We start from the raw sequence: 25,531 nt of genomic DNA on the forward strand, positions 1-25,531 counted from the left end.
GGTTCTGTTTTAGGACCACTTTTATTCTCCATATATATTAACAGCGTAGGTGATAATGTGGATGAAGCTACTTTACATTTTTATGCGGATGATACTGTGATGTATTGTGCAGGTCCCTCCATTAAGGAGGCTGGTGTTAAATTACAGGCTGTTTTTAACACTATTCAGACTCAGCTCTCTGAATTAAAGCTTCTTTTAAATGTGGATAAAACCAAGGTAATGCTCTTTTCAAAAGCAAAAAAGACACCAGAGCCTGTTTTAGATATTGTAACTACGCAAGGAACAAAACTTGAAGTTGTTGCCTGTTACAAATACCTTGGTATCTGGCTTGATGATTGTCTCTCTTTTAAACTTCATGTCAATAACCTGCTTAAAAAGCTGAGGGTTAGGCTAGAGTTCTTTTTCAGAAACAAGTCCTGTTTCTCGCTTGAGGCCAGGAAAAGGCTCTGTGACCTTTTTACCTGTGCTGGACTATGGGGATCTGGTCTATATGAATGCACCTGCCTGGTCAAGTTAGATGCTGCGTATCACAGTGCACTAAGATTTGTGACAAACTGTAAAGCATTAACCCATCACTGCATCCTGTATGCAAGGGCTGGTTTGCTTTCACTAACTGTACGGAGGCTCAGTCACTGGTACATTTTTATATACAAAGCCATGTTAGGGAAACTTCCATCTTATATCTGCTCCCTGATCTCACGGAGAATTGTAAGTGGCTACTGCCTGAGATCGCATGCTGTGGTTTTATTAAATGTGCCAACTGCTAGGACTGTCTTAGGGAAGACAGCTTTTAGATGCGCAGCTCCTCTGTCTTGGAACAGTCTGCAAATTAAATGGAAACTGAGCAATCTGGTGCCACTAAATGTTTTTAAAGCTCGGTTGGATGCTACTCAATCGGAAGCTGTTGGTACCTGTTTATGTGGATAATTTTGTAAATGATGCTGGATGATGTCCTTTTGTTGTTCTGTTTATGCTTTTATGTTTCATGTGGAACTACTTGAGCAGGTCTCCCTTGGAAAAGAGATCAATGATCTCAATGGGATTTTTTCTGTATAAATAAAGGTTTGAAATGAAATGAGTAATAATTTTAAAGTTACACAGAGACATTGGATTAACCATTTAAAATGACGTAGAAAAGATCGCTTTTGCCAGTTATGTGCTAAAGTAGCCGTTAGCCCCGTTAGCCCGTTTTGCTAAGTAAGATAAGATGGACTTTTATTAATCCCCGTGGGGAAATTGTTTCTCTGCATTTGACCCATCCTAGTGTTAGGAGCAGTGGGCTGCCATTTTGAACGGCGCCCGGGGAGCAGTGTGGGGAACGGTGCCTTGCTCAGGGACACCTCGGTAGCACTTGCCGGGACTTGAACTGGTGACCTTCCAGTTGCCAAGCCAAGTCCCTATCGACTTCGCCACTACTAAGTGTTGATTTAGACTCTTGGTGTTGGACTTCTGTTCCGTGTAGGTCAAATGGTTAATATCGTCTGTTAAATGAGTTTCTTCCCGTTAAGTGGGTATGCATCATTAATAGATTGTTAAATGTTAAGAAGCCTTGAGACGCTGTTTCTAGCAAGATGTTGCGTCTGCCCCCGGGAGTCTCACAATAATAAAAGCGCTGTTAGGAGAGATGAGGAGCGGCATTCACAGTGGCCAATCAGAGTGGTAATCAAACCGGATACGTCACACGGGATGAGGGTTCCCAACCAACCAGAATTGTTTAAACTAAGAATAGCAGCACCGTTTGTCCAGCGGCTTAACGGTATACCAATACCATCCAATCAGGTACCGGTACTGACTTAGTACCGGTTCTCGATACCCATCCCTATTTGGGATCATTCCTTTCCTGCTTTACTTCTGCATCATTGATTTTTTTTCCCTTTATTTCATCATTACCATAATCATCTAATGAGGAAATGTCATGTGTTTCTTGTCTCATAAACATTTCTGATTAGCTGTGTCATGGAGGAGATACAAAATGGCAAATGTTTTACTTCGGTTTTATTTAATAAAGTCCATCATTTATATCCAAAATTACATTAAGCTGTAAACATCAAAGCAGCAAAAAAAATTACAGATATTTACATAATCTCATAGGGATCATTTCCATGTAAACGTTTGTAAAAGGTAACACTTGTAGTTCTTTGTTTGCACACTATGCACAGGAATCTGAACAAACAAACCCCAGATTCTCCATTAGCCACCCAAACACCTGCAGCGCTAAACATCAGACCTTAAAAAACTCAAAGTATAAATCGGTTTGAGAGCTTTTGAAACCTTTAGAGCAAAATGTTACTTGATGTTCTCATTTTCTCTGCTTCTCCCCTGTTCCCACTTATAATATAGGGATCCAATTTGCAGGGTAAAGACCGCAAGGGGGGTAATATTGAAGTTTAAAAGTTTGAAAATTAGGGTCATAAATGTATAAAGTAAAATATTGGTAATATTATCTGACTATCTCTCTTCTTCTTGTATATTTAACACTTGTCCAACTTTCTTCTGGCAAATGTATGACTTTAAAAGGAACATGACTTGTTCAAAGAATATCTGTCATAATTAAGTGACAGTCTCAGCAAATGTAACCATATTTTTACTAACTGCAGGTTTAATCTCTAAAATTCAGAGTTTTTTTCCTCTGAATATTACCCACAATGCTCCTTATATGTGATCATCAACACGAGGCACTATTCAGACTCTGAGATCTCGGGGGGCATCCTCTCGATTGACTCTATGGAGGAGCAGTGGGAGCGCTGGGACTGAGAGGCTCCAGGGCTGACCGTCCCAGAATGCATCAGGGGTATGTATATGTCGTCCATATTTGGCATCACAAACACTTTCTGGAGGAATACAAATACATAGTTGTGAGACAAAGCATTAAAGGTCCCTATTATACAGCTTTTCATCAATATATTATAGGTCTCAGATTTCATTTCTCATTTAATTTCAAACCTTTATTTAACCAGATTGGTCCCATTGAGATCAACAATGGATCTCTGAACACAGGAAGAGACACTGAACACTGAACACAGGAAGAGACTAAATACAGGGAGGGGTAATCACGAGACGAGAAACAGCCGGGAAGGGAAGGAGAAACACAAGGGCAACATCTGAACACAATCAGACACACCAGGGAAACAAATGACAAGGAAGACAAGACACAGGGAGAACAGAATTGCAAAATAAAACCATGACAAGACAGACCAAACAAAACCGTGACATAAGACTAAGATCGTGACAGAACCCCTCCCTCAAGGGACGGATTCCAGACGTCCCTACAAAATACAAAGAGTCCAAAACCTCTAGAAGGATGGGTGGAGGGGGTCCGGAGGAGGGACGCATCACTAGGGCCAAAAGGGTGGATGGAGGGGGTCTGGAGGACGGGTTTGGGCTGACAGCCCAGGGGCACGGCAGAGGACCAGGAAGGGGTCTCGGGCGGACGGCCTGGGGGCAACGCAGAGTTCATGAAGGGGCAAGGACCACCGCGGGCGCGACAGGTGTCGGCAGGATTACCCACGGAAAAGGACAAGAAGAGGTCGGCGGGACCTCCAACGGAACAGGGCATGGGGTTGGGAGGACTCTCAGCGGAACCCCCAATGGCACAGGACATAGGGTTGGCAGGACCCCCAGCAGAAGAGTAGTCGGTGGGACCTCCAACGACACAGGACATAGGGTTGGCAGGACCCCCGGCAGAGGAGTAGTCAGCGGGACCCTGAACGGGACAGGACATGGAGTTGGCAGGACCCCCAGCGGAACCTCCAACGGCACAGAACATAGGGTTGGCAGGACCCCCAACGGAACCCCCAACGGAACAGGACATGGGGTTGGCAGGACCCCCGGCAGAAGAGTCGTCGGCGGGACCCTCAACGGGACAGGACATAGGGTTGGCAGGACCCCCGGCAGAAGAGTAGTCGGCGGGGCCTCCAACGACACAGGACATAGGGTTGGCAGGACCCCCGGCAGAAGAGTAGTCGGCGGGACCCCCAACGGGACAGGACATGGAGTTGGCAGGACCCCCAGCGGAACCTCCAACGGCACAGAACATAGGGTTGGCAGGACCCCCAGCAGAAGAGTAGTCTGCGGGACCCCCAACGGGACAGGACATGGAGTTGGCAGGACACCCAGCGAAACCTCCAACGGACCAGGACATTGGGTAGGGACTTGAGAGGGGACTCGAGAGGGGACTCGAGAGGGGACTCGAGAGGGAACTCGAGAGGGGACTAAGAGGGAACTCGAGAGGTGACTTGAAAGGAGACTTGAGACGGTCGGTTCGCCGACAGAACACGGGGGGCTGGAGTCGGCCGGAATGCCGACAGGAAACGGGGAGCTGGCGTCGGCCGGTACGCCGACAGGACACGGGGAGCTAGCGTCGGCCGGAGAGCCAGTACTGGAGCCGAAACCATGGCTGCTGGGGCTGGTTCTGGAGCAGGAACCATGGCTGTTGGGCACGGAACAGATGCCTGGACCCTGGCTGTGTAAGCCAGGTAACGGAGCACGGAAGCATGGCTGTGTGGGCCGGTATTGGTGCACAAATCCATGGCTTTGTGGGCCGGTTCTGGAGCAGGCACCATGGCTGCTGGGGTCGGTGCTCGAGCCGGAAACATGGCTGCAGGGGCTGGAGCCGGACACATGGCTGCAGCGGCTCGGGCTGGTAGCCTGTGTCTCCTTCTCTTAGGATCCTTTTGGAGGCTCCGTGGACCTCCAAAAGCCAGACGAGACCCATCAAAAGTGTTCTCGAAAGAAGCTATGTTGGGAACTGTGGCAGGCAGGGATTTAGCATGCCTGGGGCTAGCAGGCTGGGAAACGCATGTCTGGAGGAAGTCCATAATCCAGCCAGGTAAGAACTTTACTAACCCTGGTTTCTCTGTTGCCCTCTGGTATGCCTCTGCCAGGGCAGCCCTCTTTTGCTCCGCACTGGTTGCTCCCCTCCATTCACCATAGCTGCAAGCCAGCAAGCAGGTAAAGGAATACAACTCCACTTCAAATGGATCATCTGCTGGGTCCATATGTGGTTGGCTCATTCTGTCAGGGTTGGGGAAAAATAGGACCCAAATGCAGATTGAGGAGTGAAGCGGGTTTCAAAATGAAACAAAAGGCGAGCTTTATTTACAAAAGCTGAAAAAACAAGAATCCATGAACAGGTACTGTAGCATCCAAACAAAAGGTGACTGTGACTAACATGAAGGGAGACATGAACGACAAAACAATGAACCAACACTGAACACAGGAAGAGACTAAATACAGGGAGGGGTAATCATGAGACGAGAAACAGACGGGCAGGGAAGGAGAAACACAAGGGCAACATGTGAACACAATCAGACAATTAGACACACCAGGGAAACTAATGACAGGGAGGAAGACAAAGACAAAGGGAGAACAGAATTGCAAAATAAAACTATGACAAGACAGACCAAACAAAACCGTGACATAAAACTAAGATCGTGACACTCTGTTTCAGCCCTGTTTCAAAAGTGCTGATTCTCTGTCTGTTACTTTAGATGAAAATAAGGAGCCCCTCCCCACGCCCCTCTGAGAGATATTTGGTTAAAAAGAACACAATGGAGCTCTAGGAGGAGATGCAGGTAATAAGGTGGGGGGGTTACTTTGGTTGGTGATTGGCTAATGGTTACACAAGCCAAAAAATCGTTATGACATCATAAAGTGGCCAAAATCTGATCAGCTCATTTTCAGACAGGTTTTTATAGAAATGGATCAGGACAAAAAGAGAGAGAATCTTTTTTCATGAAACTTTCAGAATCTCTTTCCACAGAGGGGACACATGTTGATGTAGAAGAGACATGAAGAAGTGGATATTGCATAATAGGTGACCTTTAATATGTACTGTAGCATTTTGTTACCTGGAACTCATCCTGCAGTTTCTTTTCAATCCACTCGGTCACATGACAGAAAGTCACCTCCCTCTCCCCGAGTTTGGGACGGACACGCAGGTCCAGTTTGGGGGGAACGCAGAAGCTGTACCTACAGAGGAAAAAATAACAGTATTGATAAAATAATTGATGTTTTTTAGCTCATTAGAATCAGATATTGGTTTTTAACATAGATACATGGAATTTGCTTTGTTGGATAAAGGTGCATACATAAAGACAGTAGGAGAAAAGCATATGAAAAATAAGAGTAAATATAGAAAACAATGAATAAGGAAATACAATAAGTACATGACAAATGACTATTAAGCAATATTAAGAGTAAATCTGAATCCAAAAGTGAAAGAGCTGTGCAGTTTCAAAGTGATAGTTGTGTGCAGAATTGTAATAGGTAGGTCAACAGAGTGGAGTATGAGGAAGGACACACAGATATAAAAAATATTTACTTTCATATAATGCACACGTCAATATAACGCAGAGTGTTTCTTGGAGGATAAGAGTCATTCTGTTGCAGCGCTTAAAACAGGCTCGGTAGAATAAATAAATGTTGTTTTGGCAGGAGATGAGGTGTGAAGAGTGAGTCACACATCCAGCAGGCACGAAGGAAACGTGTTGCTGAACATTAACCGATTTGTTCTTGAATTAGCAGTTGTAGAGTGTTCATCACAAGCAGTACTTGGTACATTGGAGTACAATTGATGTAAGGAAAATAAGACATAGTAAAGTACGTGCCTAACACTTTCCAGTTGTCCTCAGCTCAAATGTTCCCAGTTTTTAAAAATGGTGTTGTCATAATAAGGGGTTATTAAATCGTATTGCCACAAAAGTAACATGGATGGATCGTACGAAACAAAAAGCATATCATGTGGTGGCATTATGTGCAGCCAGTTCTTAAATATAGTCAAAATAATTCTACATTTGTGCCTTTTTACCTGAAAAATGTGGTTAAGATGTGTGTAAATGAGGTCTATTGAACATAAAGGCCCAAAACATAAGGGTAAAATGTCTCGTTAGTTGGAATAAAGTTGGTTTAAAAGTTGTAGCTAAGATTTGGGTGATGATTTACCTCTATACTGCTTTATAAGGTGTCAAGCCAGGATAAAAGTTGCACTGTTGATTGTGTAGGAGCCAAAATGCTGTGCCTCAGGGACGTGAGAAGGGGGGGTGCTGAGGGGGCTGCAGCACCCCCATCTGTTGGCGGAGAGATGTAACTACAACGCCAAAAAGTTCACTAAACAAATCAATAAAAAAGTTTTATTTTGAGTTAGCATTTTAGTGTAAGCAGTCTATTAAACATGGTTGTTTTTTAAATGGTTGATATATAGAAAACATAATTAATAAGTAGCAGACTATTACTTGTCAATTCAACCTCCTCAACTGTGATTTTTTTGCGCCCAATGTTTTTTGTTATGATATTTTCTGCGACAAAAAATATCATAACAAATATCGTTGGGCGCAAAAAATCATTGTTGAGGAGGTTGAATTGACAAGTAATAGTCTGCTACTAGTATTGCTACTACTATGTCTCAAAAACTAATTTCTTTAATGACCCCAAAGTCAAACAACCAAAAAACCCTATCGACTCGGAGTCCCTGCAGGTGGACACAGACAACTGTCACTCCAGCAACCCGGAGGAGAGAACACCCGTCCAGCAGCTAACAACAACTCAGTTGCCCTCAGTGAGGAGCCTTGCCAGCCCAAGGACTTTCCCTGCCAGGCGGTTTGGAAAGGAAACATTCACCCGATCCTTCAATTCAGTTTAAACAGTAAACATGGCTTCACTACATAAAAGAAAATGATAATGCGGTGTGCTTCTTCTGTTGCTCTGCAATAGAAAAGAAGCTCGTCAGTGCAGACAAGATCAGGAATGGGAGTTTTGTTAAAGGAGGGTTTAACAACTGCGAAAGGCAGGGGAAAAATGTAGGGAGCATGAGAAGTCCCATCAACACACGGAGGCCGTCAACAAACTGGCAGAATTCAAACGAACACCAATTAATGCGCTTCTCTCACAAGCTGTTGCTAAGGAACAAATGACTGCACAGACTGTGACTTATTTCCACCACCCCTGAGCGCAAGACCACCTTCGGTGCCTATGCTGTGTGTGCGCGAAGAGAGAGAAGTTCAGAATTACTCGTTATTAATATTTTCGGATGGTTACTCTGTGTTCACTTATATATAATAAAATAAATACGTTCACATGGCGCTTTTCTATATCGCACAGCCGAATTCACAAAAATGTGCAATTGTGTAAAATGTGTAAATGGTCACTGTTAGAAATGATGATTATTCATGTAGGCCTATTCCATTTTAATCTGTTTAATCTCTGTTAACTCTGCATCTGTTATTGTTATACAATCCGGTGCGCAGTGCGCGCTATAAAGTTCAAGTGCGTTGTTATTGCTACCCGGCTGCGTCTCAATCAACAATAAATCGTCTTCTGATTAGAAAAAAACCTGCTGCATTTCGTGTGTGAAATCCCCCCACATCCCCAGCTCTGACTGACTTCCCGCGTCCCTGGGTAGCCTGTGCTTATAGTTATATTATCTTCATTATTTATTAACACCACACACACTTGTAATGGGTTGTCTCCGGTAATTGTCACATGGGTGTGGTTAATGGTATTTAGGACAGAGATCAAATCCTGGCTGAGCAAAATGTCCTCAACCTCAACGAGAACAAGACCGAGGTCATCTTTTTTGGACCCCAACCTCCAGCCTCTCCGGTTGATATTCTGGGCTCCCTCAATAAAAATATCCTCCCCTCTGCCATGAACCTTGGAGTGACCTTCAATAGCGCTTTTAAATTTGATAAGCAGGTCAGCACCGTCAAAACCTGCTTTTTTTAAATATGACTATTGGCCAAGACCAAGTCATTTTGATTTTTTAAAGACCTGGAAAGGGTTATTAACGCCTTTGTAACCACAAGGTTGGATTATTGCAACGCCCTATACGTGGGTATGGACCAAGCGTCAATTAGACGCCAGCAGCTAGTGCAGAACGCAGCTGCACGTCTTCTCACTGGCCACAAAAAGCGTCACCACATCACCCCAATTCTGGCCTCATTGCACTGGCTTCCAGTTCGGTTCCGCATTGATTTTAAACTCCTTTTATTTGTTTTCAAAGCACTAAATGGGCTGGCTCCGGCCTATATAGCTGAACTCCTCCAGCGCTACACCCCAGCCAGAGCTTTAAGGTCTGCTGACCAGCTGCTGCTGGTAGTGCCCAAGACCAGGCTCAAAACCCGAGGGCACCGAGCCTTCGCAGCAGCTGGCCCTAGGCTCTGGAACAGTCTGCCCCTCCATGTGAGGTCGGCCCAGACCCTGTTTTTTTTTCAGAATGAGGCGGAAAGTATTAAAAGAGGTGAAAATCACTCCAAGTCTGGGCACGTTGAGAGCTGTACATACACACAAGGGGAGTGAGTCGGTTCCGTGAGAGCCAGCATGCGGGACCGGGACTCTGGGATTTGTAGTCTTTCTAGTTGCGTATTTTTCATAGTCTTATATTTCAACAGTTTTACGACAAACTGTGACTTTTTTACATGGAAATAATTTTTTAAGATTGACAAAATCATATGTGTAATTCGTGGAACAATTCAAACGTGGTCGAAAGATAATCTTTCTCTCTCCATTGACTTCAATACATAATTTTTCCGAAATAAGGTCCCATGGGTCGGAAGTAGATGGGCGGGACTTCGCCTCTCTATAATGCTCTAAAACCTCAGTTTTTACCATATCCTGTCCGTAGGGGGCGGTGGGATGTTGACGACCAGAGTGCCCGACAGCTCCTGAACCTCCACAGTGAGCAGCAGGGGCGTGTTGGACATCTCCTCAAACTTCTTCTTTATGAACTCGTTCTCCGTCGCCTTCTGGAAATACTTGGATTTAGCGATTTTGTCCACAAATCTCAAAATCTTCCTCCCAGTCATTCCGCCCCCTGTCCTGTGAAGATAGGATTAAAAGAGAGGAGAGAAGAGGAGATTTAGTGTGAGTCAAAATATGAGGAGAAATTAGAGTCTGAAATGTAACTGTAATAGAAAGCAGCCATCTGGAGTGTGATGTCAGTGCAGTTTATTTTCTGCTTTAGAAAAATTTGCATTCAAAACACAGAAGGGTAGAAGTAACACTTAGAGGTGTTGCCATCTGAAAGTGCTCCATTTTTAATAAGCTGTTTATGTAAAATGTCTTATAATTATGTATCACAAAGAAATAGCAGTTCATGGTACATGTCAAATGTTCTTTTAATTAACGTAAACATATCTTTAGAGTCATATTAGCACTTATCATTGTAGTATACAACCTTCTGTACCAAGGAAACATATAAACAAACACATGGTGTCACGATCTGTCACACCAGTTTCCTGTTTTATTTAGAAAAGTCTTCAAAATGTCTGTTTTTACTTCCTGTCTCTGTGTTTTCCCTCCTGTTTGATTCTGTTCACCTGGTGCCCTTCTGTTTTTCCTTCCCTCCCCCGCTGTGTCTTGTCCTTGTGATTAGTCTTGCATGTATTTAAGTTCTGGTATTCTGTCAGTTGTTGTCAGATCCTTGTTTGTCTTTTGTGGAAGTGGACAGTTTTCTGTGTGTTGGAGAGTTTTCTTATTTTAGTTTTTACTGGCCTGCTGTTAACCTGGAATTAAAGGTATTTGTCCTGCATTTGGGTCCACCTTGCTCTGCTCTCAACCATGACACATTGGCAGTATTTCTTTCATCATTCACTACTTTATATTTGAGCAGTTACCCATCAGTAGCTGGTGTGGATCCCTTGTCTCCCACCGGGCCCTGAGGCTCTGATAGGAGCAGCTCTTCCTCATCAGAGGACCCAGCGCTGGAGGACTCCTCATCGCTGTCCGCCAACACGCTGAAGATTGGCCTGCAGCTGGGAGGATGCACGGGAAGACAGACAAGTTAGTAACGGGTGGATGGAGGACAAAATGGTGGTATGCATTGAAGCATCAACCTTTTTTTTTTACATTAAAAAGTGACATTGACACAATGGAAGCCAAGAGCCAACATTCTTTCCATAAAAAATGATTTACAATAATTAGGAAACACACAGAAAACGCTACAAATCTGTTTCTAAAGTATTTAGAAAAGCATATAAAAGAGGAAAATTCGAACAGCCATCATGTGGTTGGGCTTGTTTAACAAATGTTGTGGGGACATTACTCTGTTTACATACTTACCTTATGAGGACTCTCCCCAACCTAAATTATAAAATGTATGGTAAAGACTTAGTTTTATATAAAGGTAAGTTGAGGCTTAAGTTAGATTTCATTTGGCGAAGGCAGGTAGAAGTACAGGGTACGTCCCCAGTCTATATATTGTCCTCTAATGTAATGAAAACAAGAATGTATGTTTCTGTGTTTGTAGTGTTTATAATGCTGACCATGGGCTACGAGTTTCTGTGGTACAGTCTGCATCATGACCGCCCTCTTTCCCCAGCTTGGACAGGTTGAACTTGGTCTGCAGGGTCATCTGCAGGGCGCCGGTGTAAACCAGCTGCAGTTCCACCCACAGGCCTGCGGGGGCAACAGTGAGAAGAGTTCATCACCAGACCACCAAAATCAAGGAAAAACACACACACAGCTGGATCTGGACACACACACAGCTGAGCAGATTAAACAGCTTGTACAGTGATTATCGAGCACTGAAATTAAATTTACAACAAATTACAACAGATCTAAAATCCCCTTTTGGAGCGGATAATTTGTTGGAGGGCGATTGTGTAACAGTGAATTGGAGCAGAGAGACACAAATCAAGAGGTCGCACAGTCACATGCTGACACACTTTCCACTCATCATTGGGAATGTTGACTGCCAGTATCCCTGATTTGACAACACACACACAGACATAAACAAACATGCATGCATCCACAAGCCAATATGCTCTAAATGCTGAAGGTCATGGCGTGATGGCTCTCCTGCTCCGTGAGATTACATCAGGATAAGAGTGTCTGATCTGATGCTCTGCTCAGCCGTCATCACACAGGTCACATCCTCACTCATCTCCTGCATTTGTGTGTTTGCATATTAAGTATTTGTATGCTGTTTGCACTCACCTCTGTGGTTGACTTCTGGTCTGGAGGTAGCGGTGATTTGCGGCATAGAGCTGCCCATATCCAGCTCAGTCAGAGTCAACTCATTCATAAAGTAAGGCAGCTGGAAAGGATGAAAAATATCATAATGTTAAAATTCACCATATTATTATGGGGTATCGTGTAACAATCGAACCTGTACTTTTAGAATAAAGTGTGGTATTGATAATATTCTCTACTTTATCTAATTGTATATAGTAAAACAAGATAGGAGTTATATTTTACAAGTATTTATATCTCTCTTTAATTTTCATTTGCATTATTTGTCTTTTTAGAAAAAATATTTTTGCATGCCATTTTTCTTTTGTTTTCTATTGTTATTATTGTTTGCCATTTTAGAAAAGTGAATTATCATTCAGGCTATCTCTTTCATCTAAAGAGGTATTTAACTATGTGTACTTATTTACCTGTCCATAGGTAATTGAACTTAAATACTGATCCTAGTATGCCATCCATCCATCCATCCATCCATCTTCTCCCGCTTATCCGTGGTCGGGTCGCGGGGGTAGCAGTTCCAGCAGAGAGCCCCATACTTTCTTTTCCCTGGCGACATCAACCAGCTCTGACTGGGGGGTCCCAAGGCGCTCCCAGGCCAGCGAAGAGATATAATCCCTCCACCTGGTCCTAGGTCTACCCCTCGGTCTCTTCCCAGCTGGACGTGCCTGGAACACCTCCCTAGGGAGGCGCCCAGGTGGCATCCTAACTAGGTGCCCGAACCACCTCAACTGGCTCCTTTCCACGCGAAGGAGGAGCGGCTCAACTCCGAGTCCCTCCCTGATGACCGAACTTCTCACCTTATCCCTAAGGGAGACGCCAGCCACCCGGCGGAGGAAACCCATCTCGGCCGCTTGTATCAGCGATCACGTTCTTTGGGTCATGACCCATCCTTCATGACCATAGGTGAGGGTAGGAACGAAAATGGCCCGGTAGACAGAGAGCTTTGCCTTCTGGCTCAGCTCCCTTTTCGTCACAGCGGTGCGGTAAAGCGACTGCAGTACCGCTCCCGCTGCTCCGATTCTCCGGCCCATCTCACGCTCCATTGTTCTCTCACTTGAGAACAAGACCCCGAGATACTTGAACTCCTTCACTTGGGGTAAGGACTCATTCCCTACTCCTAGTATGCCCTTAAATGTAATTGCCACATTAGCTTTAAATAAAACCGCTCTCACTCTGATTTTGCTCAGCTTCTTCTGGATCTTGCAGGAAACCACGTCGGCCCAGTGCTTCTCTCGCAGGAAGTCCCAGAAGAGTCGACCAATTAGAGCGTTGGCCCACGCAGTCTGGCTCGTCCCAGGATGCTCTGCTAAATCACAGGTACACTGCAAGAAAAGACACCTGAGTGAGAGCTTAGCAAAGACAATAAAAGTGCAGGTTTAGTACAATTTACTTCTAGGAAAATGCATTTGCATACTAGTCATTTCTATTTTTCTGTGTCACTTTACTCTCTGCAGATGTAATATAACATGTTCACTGTCCAGCTCAAGAATGTCCCCACAGCTTCACTCCATTTGCTTCACTTAATCGTATCTGCTAGCATGACTGCTTACATTCCCTTTGATGGTGGTGGGGCTCGGTTCTGCACTGCTGCTGGCTCCAGGACTGGAGAGGGGGGTGAGCTCCTCCTTGGCCAGGAGACGGGACATGTATCCCTGGTAGTCTAGTAGGAAAAGGCCCCTGGTGCTGCTGGAGGTCTGACTGACAGGGAGGCTGGGTGCTGGAGGGATGAAGGTGGCGTCTTCATCACTGCTGCCTATTCTGCTCGGGCCTCTGCTGCTCGGGACATTAGCTTGGGCAGAAACGCTGTGTGCCAACGCTGGGTCACCTGGGAGAGTACGGTCAAAGTCAAAAGTCAACTTTATTGTCAATTGTTCAGTTTGTGTGTACAGACAGAGAGATCGAAATACCGTTTCCCACAATCTCGAATATTAATGTGTATACAAATATGTAAATACCTATATATATATATATATATATATATATAATCAACAGACACATGTATACATATGGACACATTAAGACATAAATAAAAGCACAACAATCAATATATACAAAATAACAGTCACTTCAATATCTTTTGGCAGCATTTAGAAGTAATTACCTTTTGGTTATCATTCACAAAGAACATATAATTGTATCGGTACGACACAAGTCAAGTGAGGCGTTCCAGTTTCCCTTTTTCACTAAAGAATTCAACGCTACATTTCACATCAGTCTTAACGTTTTTCTTTCATAGGCTTTTAATTTGACAGTTTAAGATTTTATCAAAACAATATTTCCGATGTAATGAAAAATGTGTGCTTTAGAAATTATACAAAATGTTCCGACCCAGGCTAGCTGCATCCCCGTATTTCCAGTATTAATGCTAAGCTAATGTAAACTAATCCAGCTTCTACTCAAAACCAGAAAAATGACAGACATTAGATTTGTATCGATCATCTCATCTGACGCTTTGCATAATAATATTTCCCAGAATTTAAAACTATTCTTTGAAATCACTAAATTATATATTCCCCTTTAGTCATTTTTCATCAAAATACAATAAAACTAAAGTTGTTGTTTTTGATACCTTTGCCCAGTCATGTCAACAACAACAACAACAACAACAACAACAACAACAACAACAACAACAACAACAACAACAACTCACAGATATTTATGTTCCCTCAAAAGGGATTGGGTTTAAAATGCAAAGAACTGGAGCATGTAATCCATAATCCACACATATAAAGCATTTGTATAGATGCCTTATCTGGAAGCCCTCTCTTATCGAATGCATTATTTTCTCATACCCAATCTGGACTCACATCTGCCGGGCTCTCTCTCCTTTTCCCTCTCTGGATCCGTGGACGCTAGCAGGAAGTGACGAAACCACTCTTCTTTCTCTCTTCCTGTGCGTCCGAAGAGGTAAAGGGTCCTGGGAATGGATCTTTGTTGAGGACTTCCAGGTTCCGGTCCCTCTTCCCGACTCTCCTCCCACTTTCCTCGCTCGTCCTCCTGAGAGTTCGCTCCGGCGGCCAGTTGGATGCAGATGGGATACTTTGGGTTCCACATCCTCTTCCGAGCCAGAACAGGTGGCAGCAGGAATACCTTTGAGGATCAGTGGCAGTGTTGTGTCAAAGCAAAGACATACTGTATGTGGGAGACAACAAGCTTTTGAGCCTGAGTTTAATATTTGTTTACATTTGTATTAGTTGAGCACTACCTGCAATTGTCACATGGTTGTTTTGGTATTTAGGTCACCTGTTGCATGCTGGGGGTGGGATGATGGAGGGTGAGCTTACCCTAGTTATCGTGTGTTTCATTTAGTTTATTTAACATCCTTAACCTTTCAACTTCAGTATGGACTATCTTGTTGGAAACACGTCACAGTCTAAAGCCAAGTTTAGCGTCTTGGCGACTCCACAACATCTGTTAAACGGGCAATGCACTCAGATATCCCATTTTGTTGTTATTAATACATTCTAGTTAATCAACGAATCAGAAGTACATTTGACTGTTTCTTGCCTAACCTTATGACCTCTGCAAAAGAGTCAAGTTTGTTGGTCTTCCAGCAGGTTTACGGAGAAACTACTGGCCTGATCTTCGTGAAGCTTGGTTGGAGGGTGAAGCATCGGCCAAAGACGAGCCCATTACATTTAGGAGGGGGATGCAAATCGCAGGGCAGATACATGCATTCTTTTTTACCTATTCACTTATTTTCTCTCAGGCCTTACAAGCTATTTCAGACAGTTAAAATAGACATTATAAACATCCCAGCATTAATTAGTCAAAATCTTATGCATGCATTAATTGGGTGAATGTTACATAAAGTTAGACTGACTCTACTTTAGTCCTGACCTACATAACAGAACATCATAATACCAAACAATACAAGGTTTTCACTGCACTTTGTATATCTCATTTGGGGGGGGGCCAACGTCAGATACAAAACAAATGTTCCTATATCACAGTAACTTTGTCACTTTACCTACCTTAATATTATTTTATTTATTGTATAGGTCTTAATCTTTTTATTTCTGTTGTACCTACATGTTCACTTTGTTTCATGGGATTTTATATTGTTGCATCGACTCAGTTGTCTTGTGTCTTATCTGTCAGAGAGAAACCATCATTTATTTTATTTTAATTATCACACATTTTACCTCCTTGTGTCTATTAACCTGATCAAATGTTATATTTTGCTGCATTTACCTTTTAAAGTTCTTAAACAATCTGAGGGCAATTTCTTGTTGTTTGTTTTTAACTTGTGATGTGTCATTTTGTAAAGCACTTTGAGCTGCATGAGTTGTATGAAAAGTGCTATATAAATAACGCTGTATTGTTATTATTATCATACTTTGCTTTTTGCGAGCTGGAAGGAGCGTGACTTGACGAAGGCGGCCTCCTGGACCTTCTCATCGTACGCGGCCCTGCGGATGATGTTGTTTCGCGGAGAGTCCAGACGGAGAGACGAGCCCTCCAGGGAGGAAAACACCGAGTGAGTCAGAGCTGGATGGAAGGTTTCTGGGTCGTAATCATGTATTTCATTCATCCAGCCCTGCAAAGGCAGGAAATAGGTGTTATAATCAACACCGTGCAGAGGTTTCAAGTGAGTCAGAAACAAACACTTTGGAATCGAACCAATCTTGAAGAAGCCATGTTTGTAGCCATGATTGTAGTCAGCCTAAAAATGAAGTATACAGAAAATCTAACTGTAAACCTATATTTTTTATGTCCAAATATTCAAATATCATCCCTGGGGATTTCAACATTGCTATTTTTAAAGTAAACAAATTAGAAGAGAGGCATTAGAGGATTATTCATCCATAGAGCTAGAGAGAATTTGTGATGAAACTATGTTTTTGTTTCAGCCTTCCAGGCAATATGTCTTCTCTTGCTTTTATGCAGCAATCGTTCAGACAAGACTCTTTTTATTTTTGTGCAAATAAACATTAGGATTTGTTGGTAATGAGCGGCAGAAATGCTGGTAGGTGTATTTTGGATCTTCAGACTCTGTTTTCAGTCTTCAGGCAAAGCTAACTGTCTCCTGGCTTAAGCTAAATAATATGCGTACAAGCCTAGGGTACAAATATGAGCTTTCATCTTCTTGTTTAAACCTCAGCACAAAACAAATTTACTTCAATTCCAAAACTTTACACAAAACTCCATACATTTTATAGACATAAAAGCATAGTTAGTTGGGCTTAAAAATTGTTCATTAATATGACGCTTCAAGATAAAACCTTTTTCAGTCTGAAATACGGTGTAGAGGATCGCTGCATGTGTGGTGAATTCTACCATCTCTTTATGAGCTTCCTTTTAATGCTCTAATTAACTAATAAACCATGTATTGTTTATAGCTAGTTCCTTTATAAATAGCCTCTACCCTTGTCTCAAATTGTGCCAATCAAACACCGTGACAGTTCTCAGTCTGTCGCCTGATTAGCGACACCTCACAAACCTTAGGGCTCGGACTTTCACACGCCAACAACAGCCGTCAGACTCAACAAGCTGCGAATGACCAAACAAGGGAAATATCTCATCAGGAGAAATGTAACTTCCCATTTCCAACCATCACCACGACTCTTCACCCCCAATCTGCCTCACGCCCTGACAAATTACGGCTTCCTCTCGCCTGGATCCCACACTAATTGCCTCTGGATCTGACAGTGTCTGGTTGTTAACGGTCCCCTTCAGTGTCAAGCTCAGCCAGGGGGAGAACAGCAATTACCACTGCAGCTCAGCCGGTTTTTAAAGTAAAGGTTTTAATTGCATTCTGGTCATCTTTTCTGGTCGCCTGCCACTTTCAACAGCTTTGTGTGTGTGTAGAAGGTGTTGAAGTGTGACGCCATCTTAACACTTTCCTTTTGAACAAATTGGTAGGAAATAAAACAAGTTATTTAGTAAGTGTATTTGAAGTAAACAAGCTATTTAAATCCCTTCACTTTCAAAAAAGACTCTTTCACACATAGTTCTAAGTAAATTAATAGAATTACTGGTAGTGATTTTCACTATTAACACATACACTGCATGTTGGAACATTTCCATCTTGTGCCTTTTCACATATGCCATTGCAATGCTGGATAGGAGGGCGAAAAGACAGTCCAGTAATGGCAGTAATGCAACACCCACGGAGGCCAGTCACTGTAAAACTCAACAAACGAAGGCAAGATGTACCTGAATTAATATTTTCAGAAACATTACCGGCGAGGATATATTTTTGTCTGATGCCAAAGTTGATGTAATGTCAATAATATTCAACAAATTTGAAAAGAAATGGGAAAACATTGCTGTGAACAAGTCATAGATTCAAATATGTAAATTCAGACTTAACCCTGAAGTGCTTGTGTTTTGAAATAAACTGGCAGCTCAAATTTCCCTTAATATCAATCTCTGCTGCCATTCACTCATGAATCCATGTTGGAAATATTCCCAAACAGAAAATGGACTGCTTGGATATGGAAACAGACTTAAGTTTGTTGTTGTTTACCCCGTTCCTAGTCTTTGTAAGATAAGCTAACTGGCTGTAGCTTCATACTAAAACGACAGACATGAGTGATATCAATCTCCTTGGCAAGAAAGTAAAATAATAATCATTCCCGAAATGCCTACTATTTTTCTAAGAGACAAGGGCTAGGTGGGAGAAAAATGAGAAATGCAATGATTGTCTGCTATCTATAGAAGACATGCTGAAGAATGTGTCAGTTTTAGATTGAGACTCAGGTGCCTGAGTATAAGGTGAGAATAAAAAATGTAACACTCATCAATGCCTCAGATTTACCTTCGGGGTGTCAGGTTCAGAGCTGACGGGGCCACCTGTCAGGATCTCCTCTCCCAGCAGAGTCTGTGTTGGTCTGTACGAAGGATCCGAGCAGCGGGACCTGGGGGAACCCATCCTAATGAGCAACAGTCCCAGCAAGAAGCCCAAAGCTAATCCCAGAGCCAGGCCAGAGACGTACGGACTGAGAGGCAGGATGAAGTATCCATAGGAGAGCAATGCAACGCTGAACAAAGTCATGCGTGGAAGAGGATGGGGCTGAGGAAGAGAAGAAGTCCTAACCATGGGTGGTTCATCGGTAGGTGATCTCCTCGCCTGCCTAGGAGACTCCACGGCTAACACTTGCATCACGTCTCCATCTGTACATATTTCCAGCTCCTCATCCCTTTGATGTTGTCTGTTGTGATGCAAAGGACAGGAAATATGGTGGATTCTCCCAGGAGATTTAACAGAAGGCCAGTCAAACACTGGCAATACGTCAGCGTCTGTTCTCTTAGTGTTCCTCACAGGAGATTCGGAGAGATTTGTGTCAGTGCTACCTTCATGCCCTAAACTTCTGGAGCTGACCTGCTGAGCCCCCTGGCTTTTAGTCTGGTGTTTGGGACTCATTGCGCTATCTTCTCTCATGATCTTACTGAACATGCTGCTCAGAGGCTCGTGCACGGCCTCCGAGAGTTTCCTCTTGGTGTCCTCCAACTCCATTTTGAAGAAACCCACTCGCCCCTCTCCACTTGGGGAGTGGGCGCATGGAGACGGCGGCGCAGTGCGAGAGTCGCCATTGCTTCGGGTTTTTGGTTTTTGGGTGAGCTGCTTCCACAGATGGAGGTTCAAGCGGGAGTCTGATTTTGACTGCGACACCGCGGGCTCTGAGCGGGACATCTCGGTGGATATCGACTTCACGAGGCTGAGAAAGGGTTTAGGTCTGAGAGTGGCACCTTCTTTGATATCCAGCTCCGTCGAGAGAGACTTTGAGAGGGGTCTATGGCTGGGAGAGGAAACGGTCGGGGAAAGGAAGCTGGAACCGGTGGTGGAGAGGTTTCCCAGAGAGCCAGGAGAAGAGGGGGAAAGTGGAACGTGGAAAGCTTGGGAATGCAACTTTCTGTCATCCTCGACAGAAAGCTGCCTTACTTTGGATAGAGATATGGAGGGGTAGTCGTCTTCGTGGTCGAGGGAGAAGATGAGCTCACTGTCGTCCAGACTGTCCCATTCTCCCTCTGTCCCGGTGAGCTGGATCACAATCCCTCGAGGAAGATGCCTCTTGGTCCCTGGGGATTGTCCACGACTCGGGTTTGAGGACGATTTAGTTAGTCCGCCTCTTCCTCTTTCTTTATCCTCACTTCTTCTGTCCCCATTAGTTTTATTCTCAGCCATCTCTTGACTTTACATCGCACTGCCAAGGCACCTTGAGTGAAATAGAACAAACAGAAAAACACGGTCAGCTACATTATTAAGCCTCAAAGGCAGAACAAATGAAAGCAGAAAGAGATGGAGACATGGGGAGAGAGGAAGAGCTTCTTTTCTAGGCTTGTGCATCATTATCACAGAAACTGCTTGCCAGTGCCAACTCCGCATTAATGGGTGAATGTTGTGTGTAGTTTAGCTCTGAAGAGCTACATTAATCTGATTACTAGTCAGGGAATCAGATCCAAGTACGCATATCTCCCATAGCTGTTGCTCCACATATTGAATGGGCTTTAGAGGCAAGCAAAAATAGACAAGGCAGTCTGTCTCCCCCAAATGTTGCGCAAACTAGGGCAGCTCAGGCTCGGATTTAGAGTCTTTCGGGGCTGATTGGATGTAGAGTTCATTCAATTTATGTGCTTTCTGTGCAAATGAACATGAAATGAAAAAGCATAGTTTGAGTAAAGGCCCAGCCTTCCGGTGTGAAACAAAGAGATTTCATTCAGGCTTTGTCAAAATGCTAACTCCACATGGAAACGTAATGTTTTCATGATAAAAGAAGGCATGACCAGACTCTCTCTGAAGCACGCCAACTCCCAAAAGTAGCAACGACAATGTCTTCAAGTCTCCCTCACTACAAAGCTGTCAGCTGAGTCACAAGCCTCTGGTTTCATCTCAAGCTGTTTGAAGAGTTACTTATGTAAGCCTGAAATGTTTCGTATGACTAAATAAAGAACCTTGAACCCTTGAACCTTGAAATGAAAAGTGAGGGGAGTTAAACTATGCCTTCTCATCCCCCATGTGTGCTTGTTGTGTGTCTGCAGTAGCAGCACATTATCCAGCCACCAACAACTGACTTGTCAGAAATTATGCTAGCAGAACCAGCAGAACAAAGAGGTAATGTATGCTATATCATTTTGTTGGAGAAAATAGAAGCTCTGCATCACTGGACACAGGCTGGGAAACGGCACAAAGGCCCACTGGGGACCCTTTTTTTATTTGCTGTCTCTCTGGGTCAAGTGCCCTGCTCTTTGTGCTAGTTAAACCCTACCTATGACTGGTTGCATTTATGTAACTGTATTACAGCGCTGTGTGGCACTATTTCAACCAATCCACAGCAGCTGTTGGATTTCTGACTAATCTGCTCCCACCAAAGATGGACGGTGGGGGAGATAAACCCCACGGACACTCATTCAGCCAGGAGGCATTAGACCTTCCGAGCAATTGGGCCTGCAATTTGGTGAACACATGTGCATGAACTCACACCCACCTCTAGGCTAAACCACTGTTAAGCTAACATTGTTTTGTCCAGGCTAATTGTTGAATGCTAAGAGGACTGGACAATGTCGCCCTTTTGTCAAGCTACTGCTCTTCGATGTATTTTTTTTCTTTTCTAAATGTAAATATATCAATTCAATACAACTACAAGTCACCTGTTATGAATAACCTAATTGTATATGAACGTAATCTTCTCTCATAGTGAAAGGGCCAAATCAACAAGTTACATTTTTTATTTTGGCATTAAGCTACATGTTTAAATATCCATGAAAAGTGCTTTAAAATAAAACAAGTGGGTTTCTCTGTGAGGCTCTACTAAATGCTAACGTCGGTATGCAAGCATGCTCAGAAGTACAATGTAAACAGTCTGGTGTTCGTCTAATATACTGTTCACGTTAGCATGTTTGTGAGCTAGCTTGCTAACGTATGCTAATTAGCACTTGGCACCAAGTAAAACTGAGGCTGATGATATTGTCATTAGTCTTTGCTAATATTCAAGAGTAAGGGGACAATGTTTCTCAATGGGATGTTATTGCAACTCATCAGTGGAAGAACTCATCTCTTTTTCTCAAAATTATAGAGCTTGGATCTCAGGAAATATATGTTTAAGTAATAATAATGTGTTTTTGTTTATTCTCCCTCACCCAGCTGCATGTTATTTCACACCTTCAAGTGGGTTGTAAGAATTCAGCTGTGACAACCCCAGAGGCCACAGACAGCTGAGAGAAACCAAAGAGAGGTCGGAACAGAAAGAAAAGTGGGGGAATGTCCTTCTGGAAATATTCTACATGCACTGGTCTGTAACCTTATTGAGCTTTAACTTGTGGGAGGTCATTTCAGGTCCCCAGCCAGCGTGTGATGTTTGATGATAAACTCTAACGTAAGAGCTGTGAACTTCTCCATTAGGGTGCGTGTAAAAGACAAAGTGGTCATGTGACTGTAGCGCGACACACATCACACATCTGCTCTGAGTGAGTGTGTTCGATCAATCCTTCACATTGACAGCATCAGCCTGTGTGTGTGTGTGTGTGTGTGTGTGTGTGTGTGTGTGTGTGTGTGTGTGTGTGTGTGTGTGTGTGTGTGTGTGTGTGTGTGTGTGTGTGTGTGTGTGTCACCCTCTGATCAGACACGAAGAGTAAGAATCTCAGATTAACTTTAATGCAGGGTTTAACTGTGAAATCTGACAAATCACACAGCCGGATTACGGGCTAAACCCACCCCTCATTTGGGGCGTGTTTCCAGGCAAGCTCATCTCCATGGCCCGGTGTTGATTGTAGTTATTAGTAACATCAAAATCCCTCAGAGCCCCTTGCTATCAGTGCTCGTATTCACACACTTAAAGTCAGATGCAGATGTTTCTTTTGAGGGTAGAGGAGGACACTGCATGCATTGATAATAGATTTGCACAAATGGGAACACTTGTGGGAGGTTTGGAACTGAAATGAAACACAAATCAGTTATTATATATCGTAGTCACTGGTCGGTCTTTCTTTCCTCCATAAAAGATACTTTTAGAAAAGCAAATATGCAGAACAAATGTATGATTTGTTATTGAAGGATAATGAAAATAAAATAAATAGTGTTTGATCAGATTGGAGAGATTGTTTTCACCTATAGTTTTTCATCCAAGTGAAAGTGCAACACATGGCTTGGCATTTTTCTTCTTCTGACATACTCAACCTATTGTGAAAGGAAATATAAGCCATGCCTGTTTTACTCTTTTATTATTTGTTCTGGGTAATTTTTAATGAATCTACAGTATCATTTATGGTCTCAACCTAGATTGAAATCAAAGAACACACTAGATTGAGCTGCTAAAACAGAATTGCCGATAGTATATATATACCATAAGTATTTTCATGACTTTCTGTTAAGATCTCTATGACTTACATTTAAACTCTGAGTTTAAATCAGTTACACAGATACAGAACAGAATAATTAGATTCATTTGGTAAATAATCGACCATTGATTTATGAAATAATGGTTAGGTGCAGCCCATGTGACACCATGTGAAAGCATTAGCAACTGAAAACAAAAACTGTGACAGAAAAGGCAGTAGAACTTACTAACAGAGACATAATATAAATACACACAAAACAGCACATGAATCCTAATTTATGCAGTGGATATTAACATATATTAAACTATTATTCTGTATTATCCCATGCACATCACAACAAGTGCACATGCAAGACAATTGTGGCATGCAGACATGGCGTCAGAAGTGAAAGTGATGTGATGATGTCTTGCAAAAAGAAAGAATAAAGCAACATAATTGGAGATAAGGATTTTATACTTACAGGAAAAATAATTCTGTGCATGGAGAAATAATGCCTTCTGCTGGTTCCCGCTCCATTTGTGTGCTGTGTGCGCGAGGTTCCGCGGACTGAGGAGTATGTGCTGCCTCTCTCTCTCTCTCTCTCTCTCTCTCTCTCTCTCTCTCTCTCTCTCTCTCTCTCTCTCTCTCTCTCTCTCTCTCTCTCTCTCTCTCTCTCACACACACACCTCCCCTTCACCTCCACCCCCTGCCTCCATCCAGATGTGTCATGCGCTGCCGAGAATCACAGCTCACCAAACTGATACGCATGGCCGCGCTGCATGGTAATCCAGATTAAGAGTCCTGCAGCCCCAACAGTATCTCTCACACACACACACACACACACACACACACACACACACACACACACACACACACACACACACACACACACACACACACACACACACACACACACACACACACACACACACACACACACACACACACACACACACACACACACACACACACACACACACACACACACACACACACACAGTAAATGCTGTCTAATTGTACACAGCAGCTAAAGTTCAGCCTGAAGGTTGAATAGTGTTATTTGTTCTAATCTAGTAAACACACACGTGGGATGAATGTGTCCAATAGCAACGATATGGAAGTAGTTTCATGACAATAAAGGAGATAATAGAATAATCAATTGAACTCTTATTACTCTCTTCTTCCTCCCTCCATGTTGGCCTAGATAAAACCCACTGAAAGCCCTAGAAATGACAACATGAAGAACGGCAGGGTAATAACCTCCATCCAAATCCATCCCTCACCGCAGGGGGGCTCCTGAACTGACCGACTGTACCACCCATTAACACACATTATAATCAGAACGTTCCATTGCTCTGACACTCGAGCACTGTGGAACGCACACTTTCTTCCATAGTCTACTCTGAACGGATCACAGATGCATTTTGGAAAATGTTTTCGAATATAATTTTAAACTGACTGGCACTTCAAATCATCATTCAGCTTACAAGCCATTTAGTTCTTCTCAGGCAATTGAAAATATGTTACACGTAAATGATGAAAAAAACACCTGTAGAAACACAGACCATTAGCATGGCCAATAAGGCTGCTCATTAAAATATACACGCACATGTCAGTGAAATAGAACTTGACGAGCCAAAAAGGTCTGCAGACTTTTACTCAATTCAATAGCTTTATTAGCATGACCATATTTACATACAGTATTGCCAAAGCTAGTTGTAACATCTATACAAAAATACATACATTACTCTCACTTTGTACCTGGATTTGACACGCGTTGAACCTCTTAAAAAAATAAAATCCTATTAGCTGGAAAACTGAACTCTAGAAAAATCTGAAAACACTGACAGATGAGATATACAAGCTAGAGCGCGTCAAACTCAAGGCCCGGGGGCCAAAGCAGACCCTTGGTAGATTTAATTTCAGCCTGCAGGATAATTTAATTCCTATTAGATGCCCGGCAACAGGGCATGTTTGATATGTGCAATAAATTCATTTCAATAAGTATTGCAATAAACATTGAACCAGTCCGGCACTCTGCTAGTACTGATTTTTTAATTTTGGCCCACTGTGTATTTGAGTTTGACACCCCGAGGGATGGCATTCATCACGGCTTACCATCATGCAGGTAGGACCACTAAATAATCAAGTGCTCATTACATGACCTCTATTAAAAAGGTGGGGTCTGTAATTTATTTCAGAAACACTTTGTTACACATGCTATACAGAGATGCTGTACGAGAAACCAATGCGATTTTGGAAAATTGCACAATATAAATCTATTCTAGTAGACCTCAACAATGGAATT

The 25,531-nt window shown here is 43.0% G+C and overlaps 1 protein-coding gene across 4 annotated transcripts; it reads right to left on the reverse strand.

Moving 5' to 3' along the window:
• Positions 1-2,020: 2,020 nt before the first annotated feature.
• Positions 2,021-23,791, reverse strand: tex2l (testis expressed 2, like). Of its 4 annotated transcripts, none has more exons than XM_034107783.1 (12): positions 23,705-23,791; positions 18,728-20,126; positions 16,304-16,504; positions 14,772-15,054; positions 13,515-13,789; positions 13,137-13,286; positions 11,932-12,031; positions 11,259-11,391; positions 10,611-10,748; positions 9,604-9,813; positions 5,850-5,970; positions 2,021-2,831 (listed from the first exon to the last, which is right to left on the reverse strand). In XM_034107783.1, exons 2-12 carry the CDS (start codon positions 20,093-20,095, stop codon positions 2,679-2,681), a joined length of 3,132 nt encoding a protein of 1,043 aa, XP_033963674.1. In that variant the 5' UTR covers positions 20,096-20,126; positions 23,705-23,791; the 3' UTR covers positions 2,021-2,678. The 4 variants fall into 4 exon arrangements, with proteins under 4 accessions (XP_033963674.1, XP_033963673.1, XP_033963675.1 ...); XM_034107782.1 differs by having other exon boundaries at positions 14,757-15,054; XM_034107784.1 differs by lacking the exon at positions 2,021-2,831 and adding an exon at positions 4,812-5,013 and having other exon boundaries at positions 14,757-15,054.
• Positions 23,792-25,531: the final 1,740 nt, after the last annotated feature.

Source organism: Pseudochaenichthys georgianus, chromosome 19 (genome assembly GCF_902827115.2).
Source record: "Pseudochaenichthys georgianus chromosome 19, fPseGeo1.2, whole genome shotgun sequence".
Lineage (NCBI taxonomy): Eukaryota > Metazoa > Chordata > Actinopteri > Perciformes > Channichthyidae > Pseudochaenichthys > Pseudochaenichthys georgianus.

What these genes read in the sequence shown, in the direction of transcription:
- tex2l (XM_034107782.1), bottom strand. Translation starts at nt 20,095, where the DNA reads ATGGCTGAGAATAAAACTAATGGGGACAGAAGAAGTGAGGATAAAGAA. An exon ending in TCCACACCAGCTACTGATGG is followed by an intron (nt 9,814 to 10,610) that starts GTAACTGCTCAA and finishes CTATCTTCACAG; the next exon opens with GACAGGGGGCGGAATGACTG. An exon ending in AACTGCAGGATGAGTTCCAG is followed by an intron (nt 2,832 to 5,849) that starts GTAACAAAATGC and finishes GTATTCCTCCAG; the next exon opens with AAAGTGTTTGTGATGCCAAA.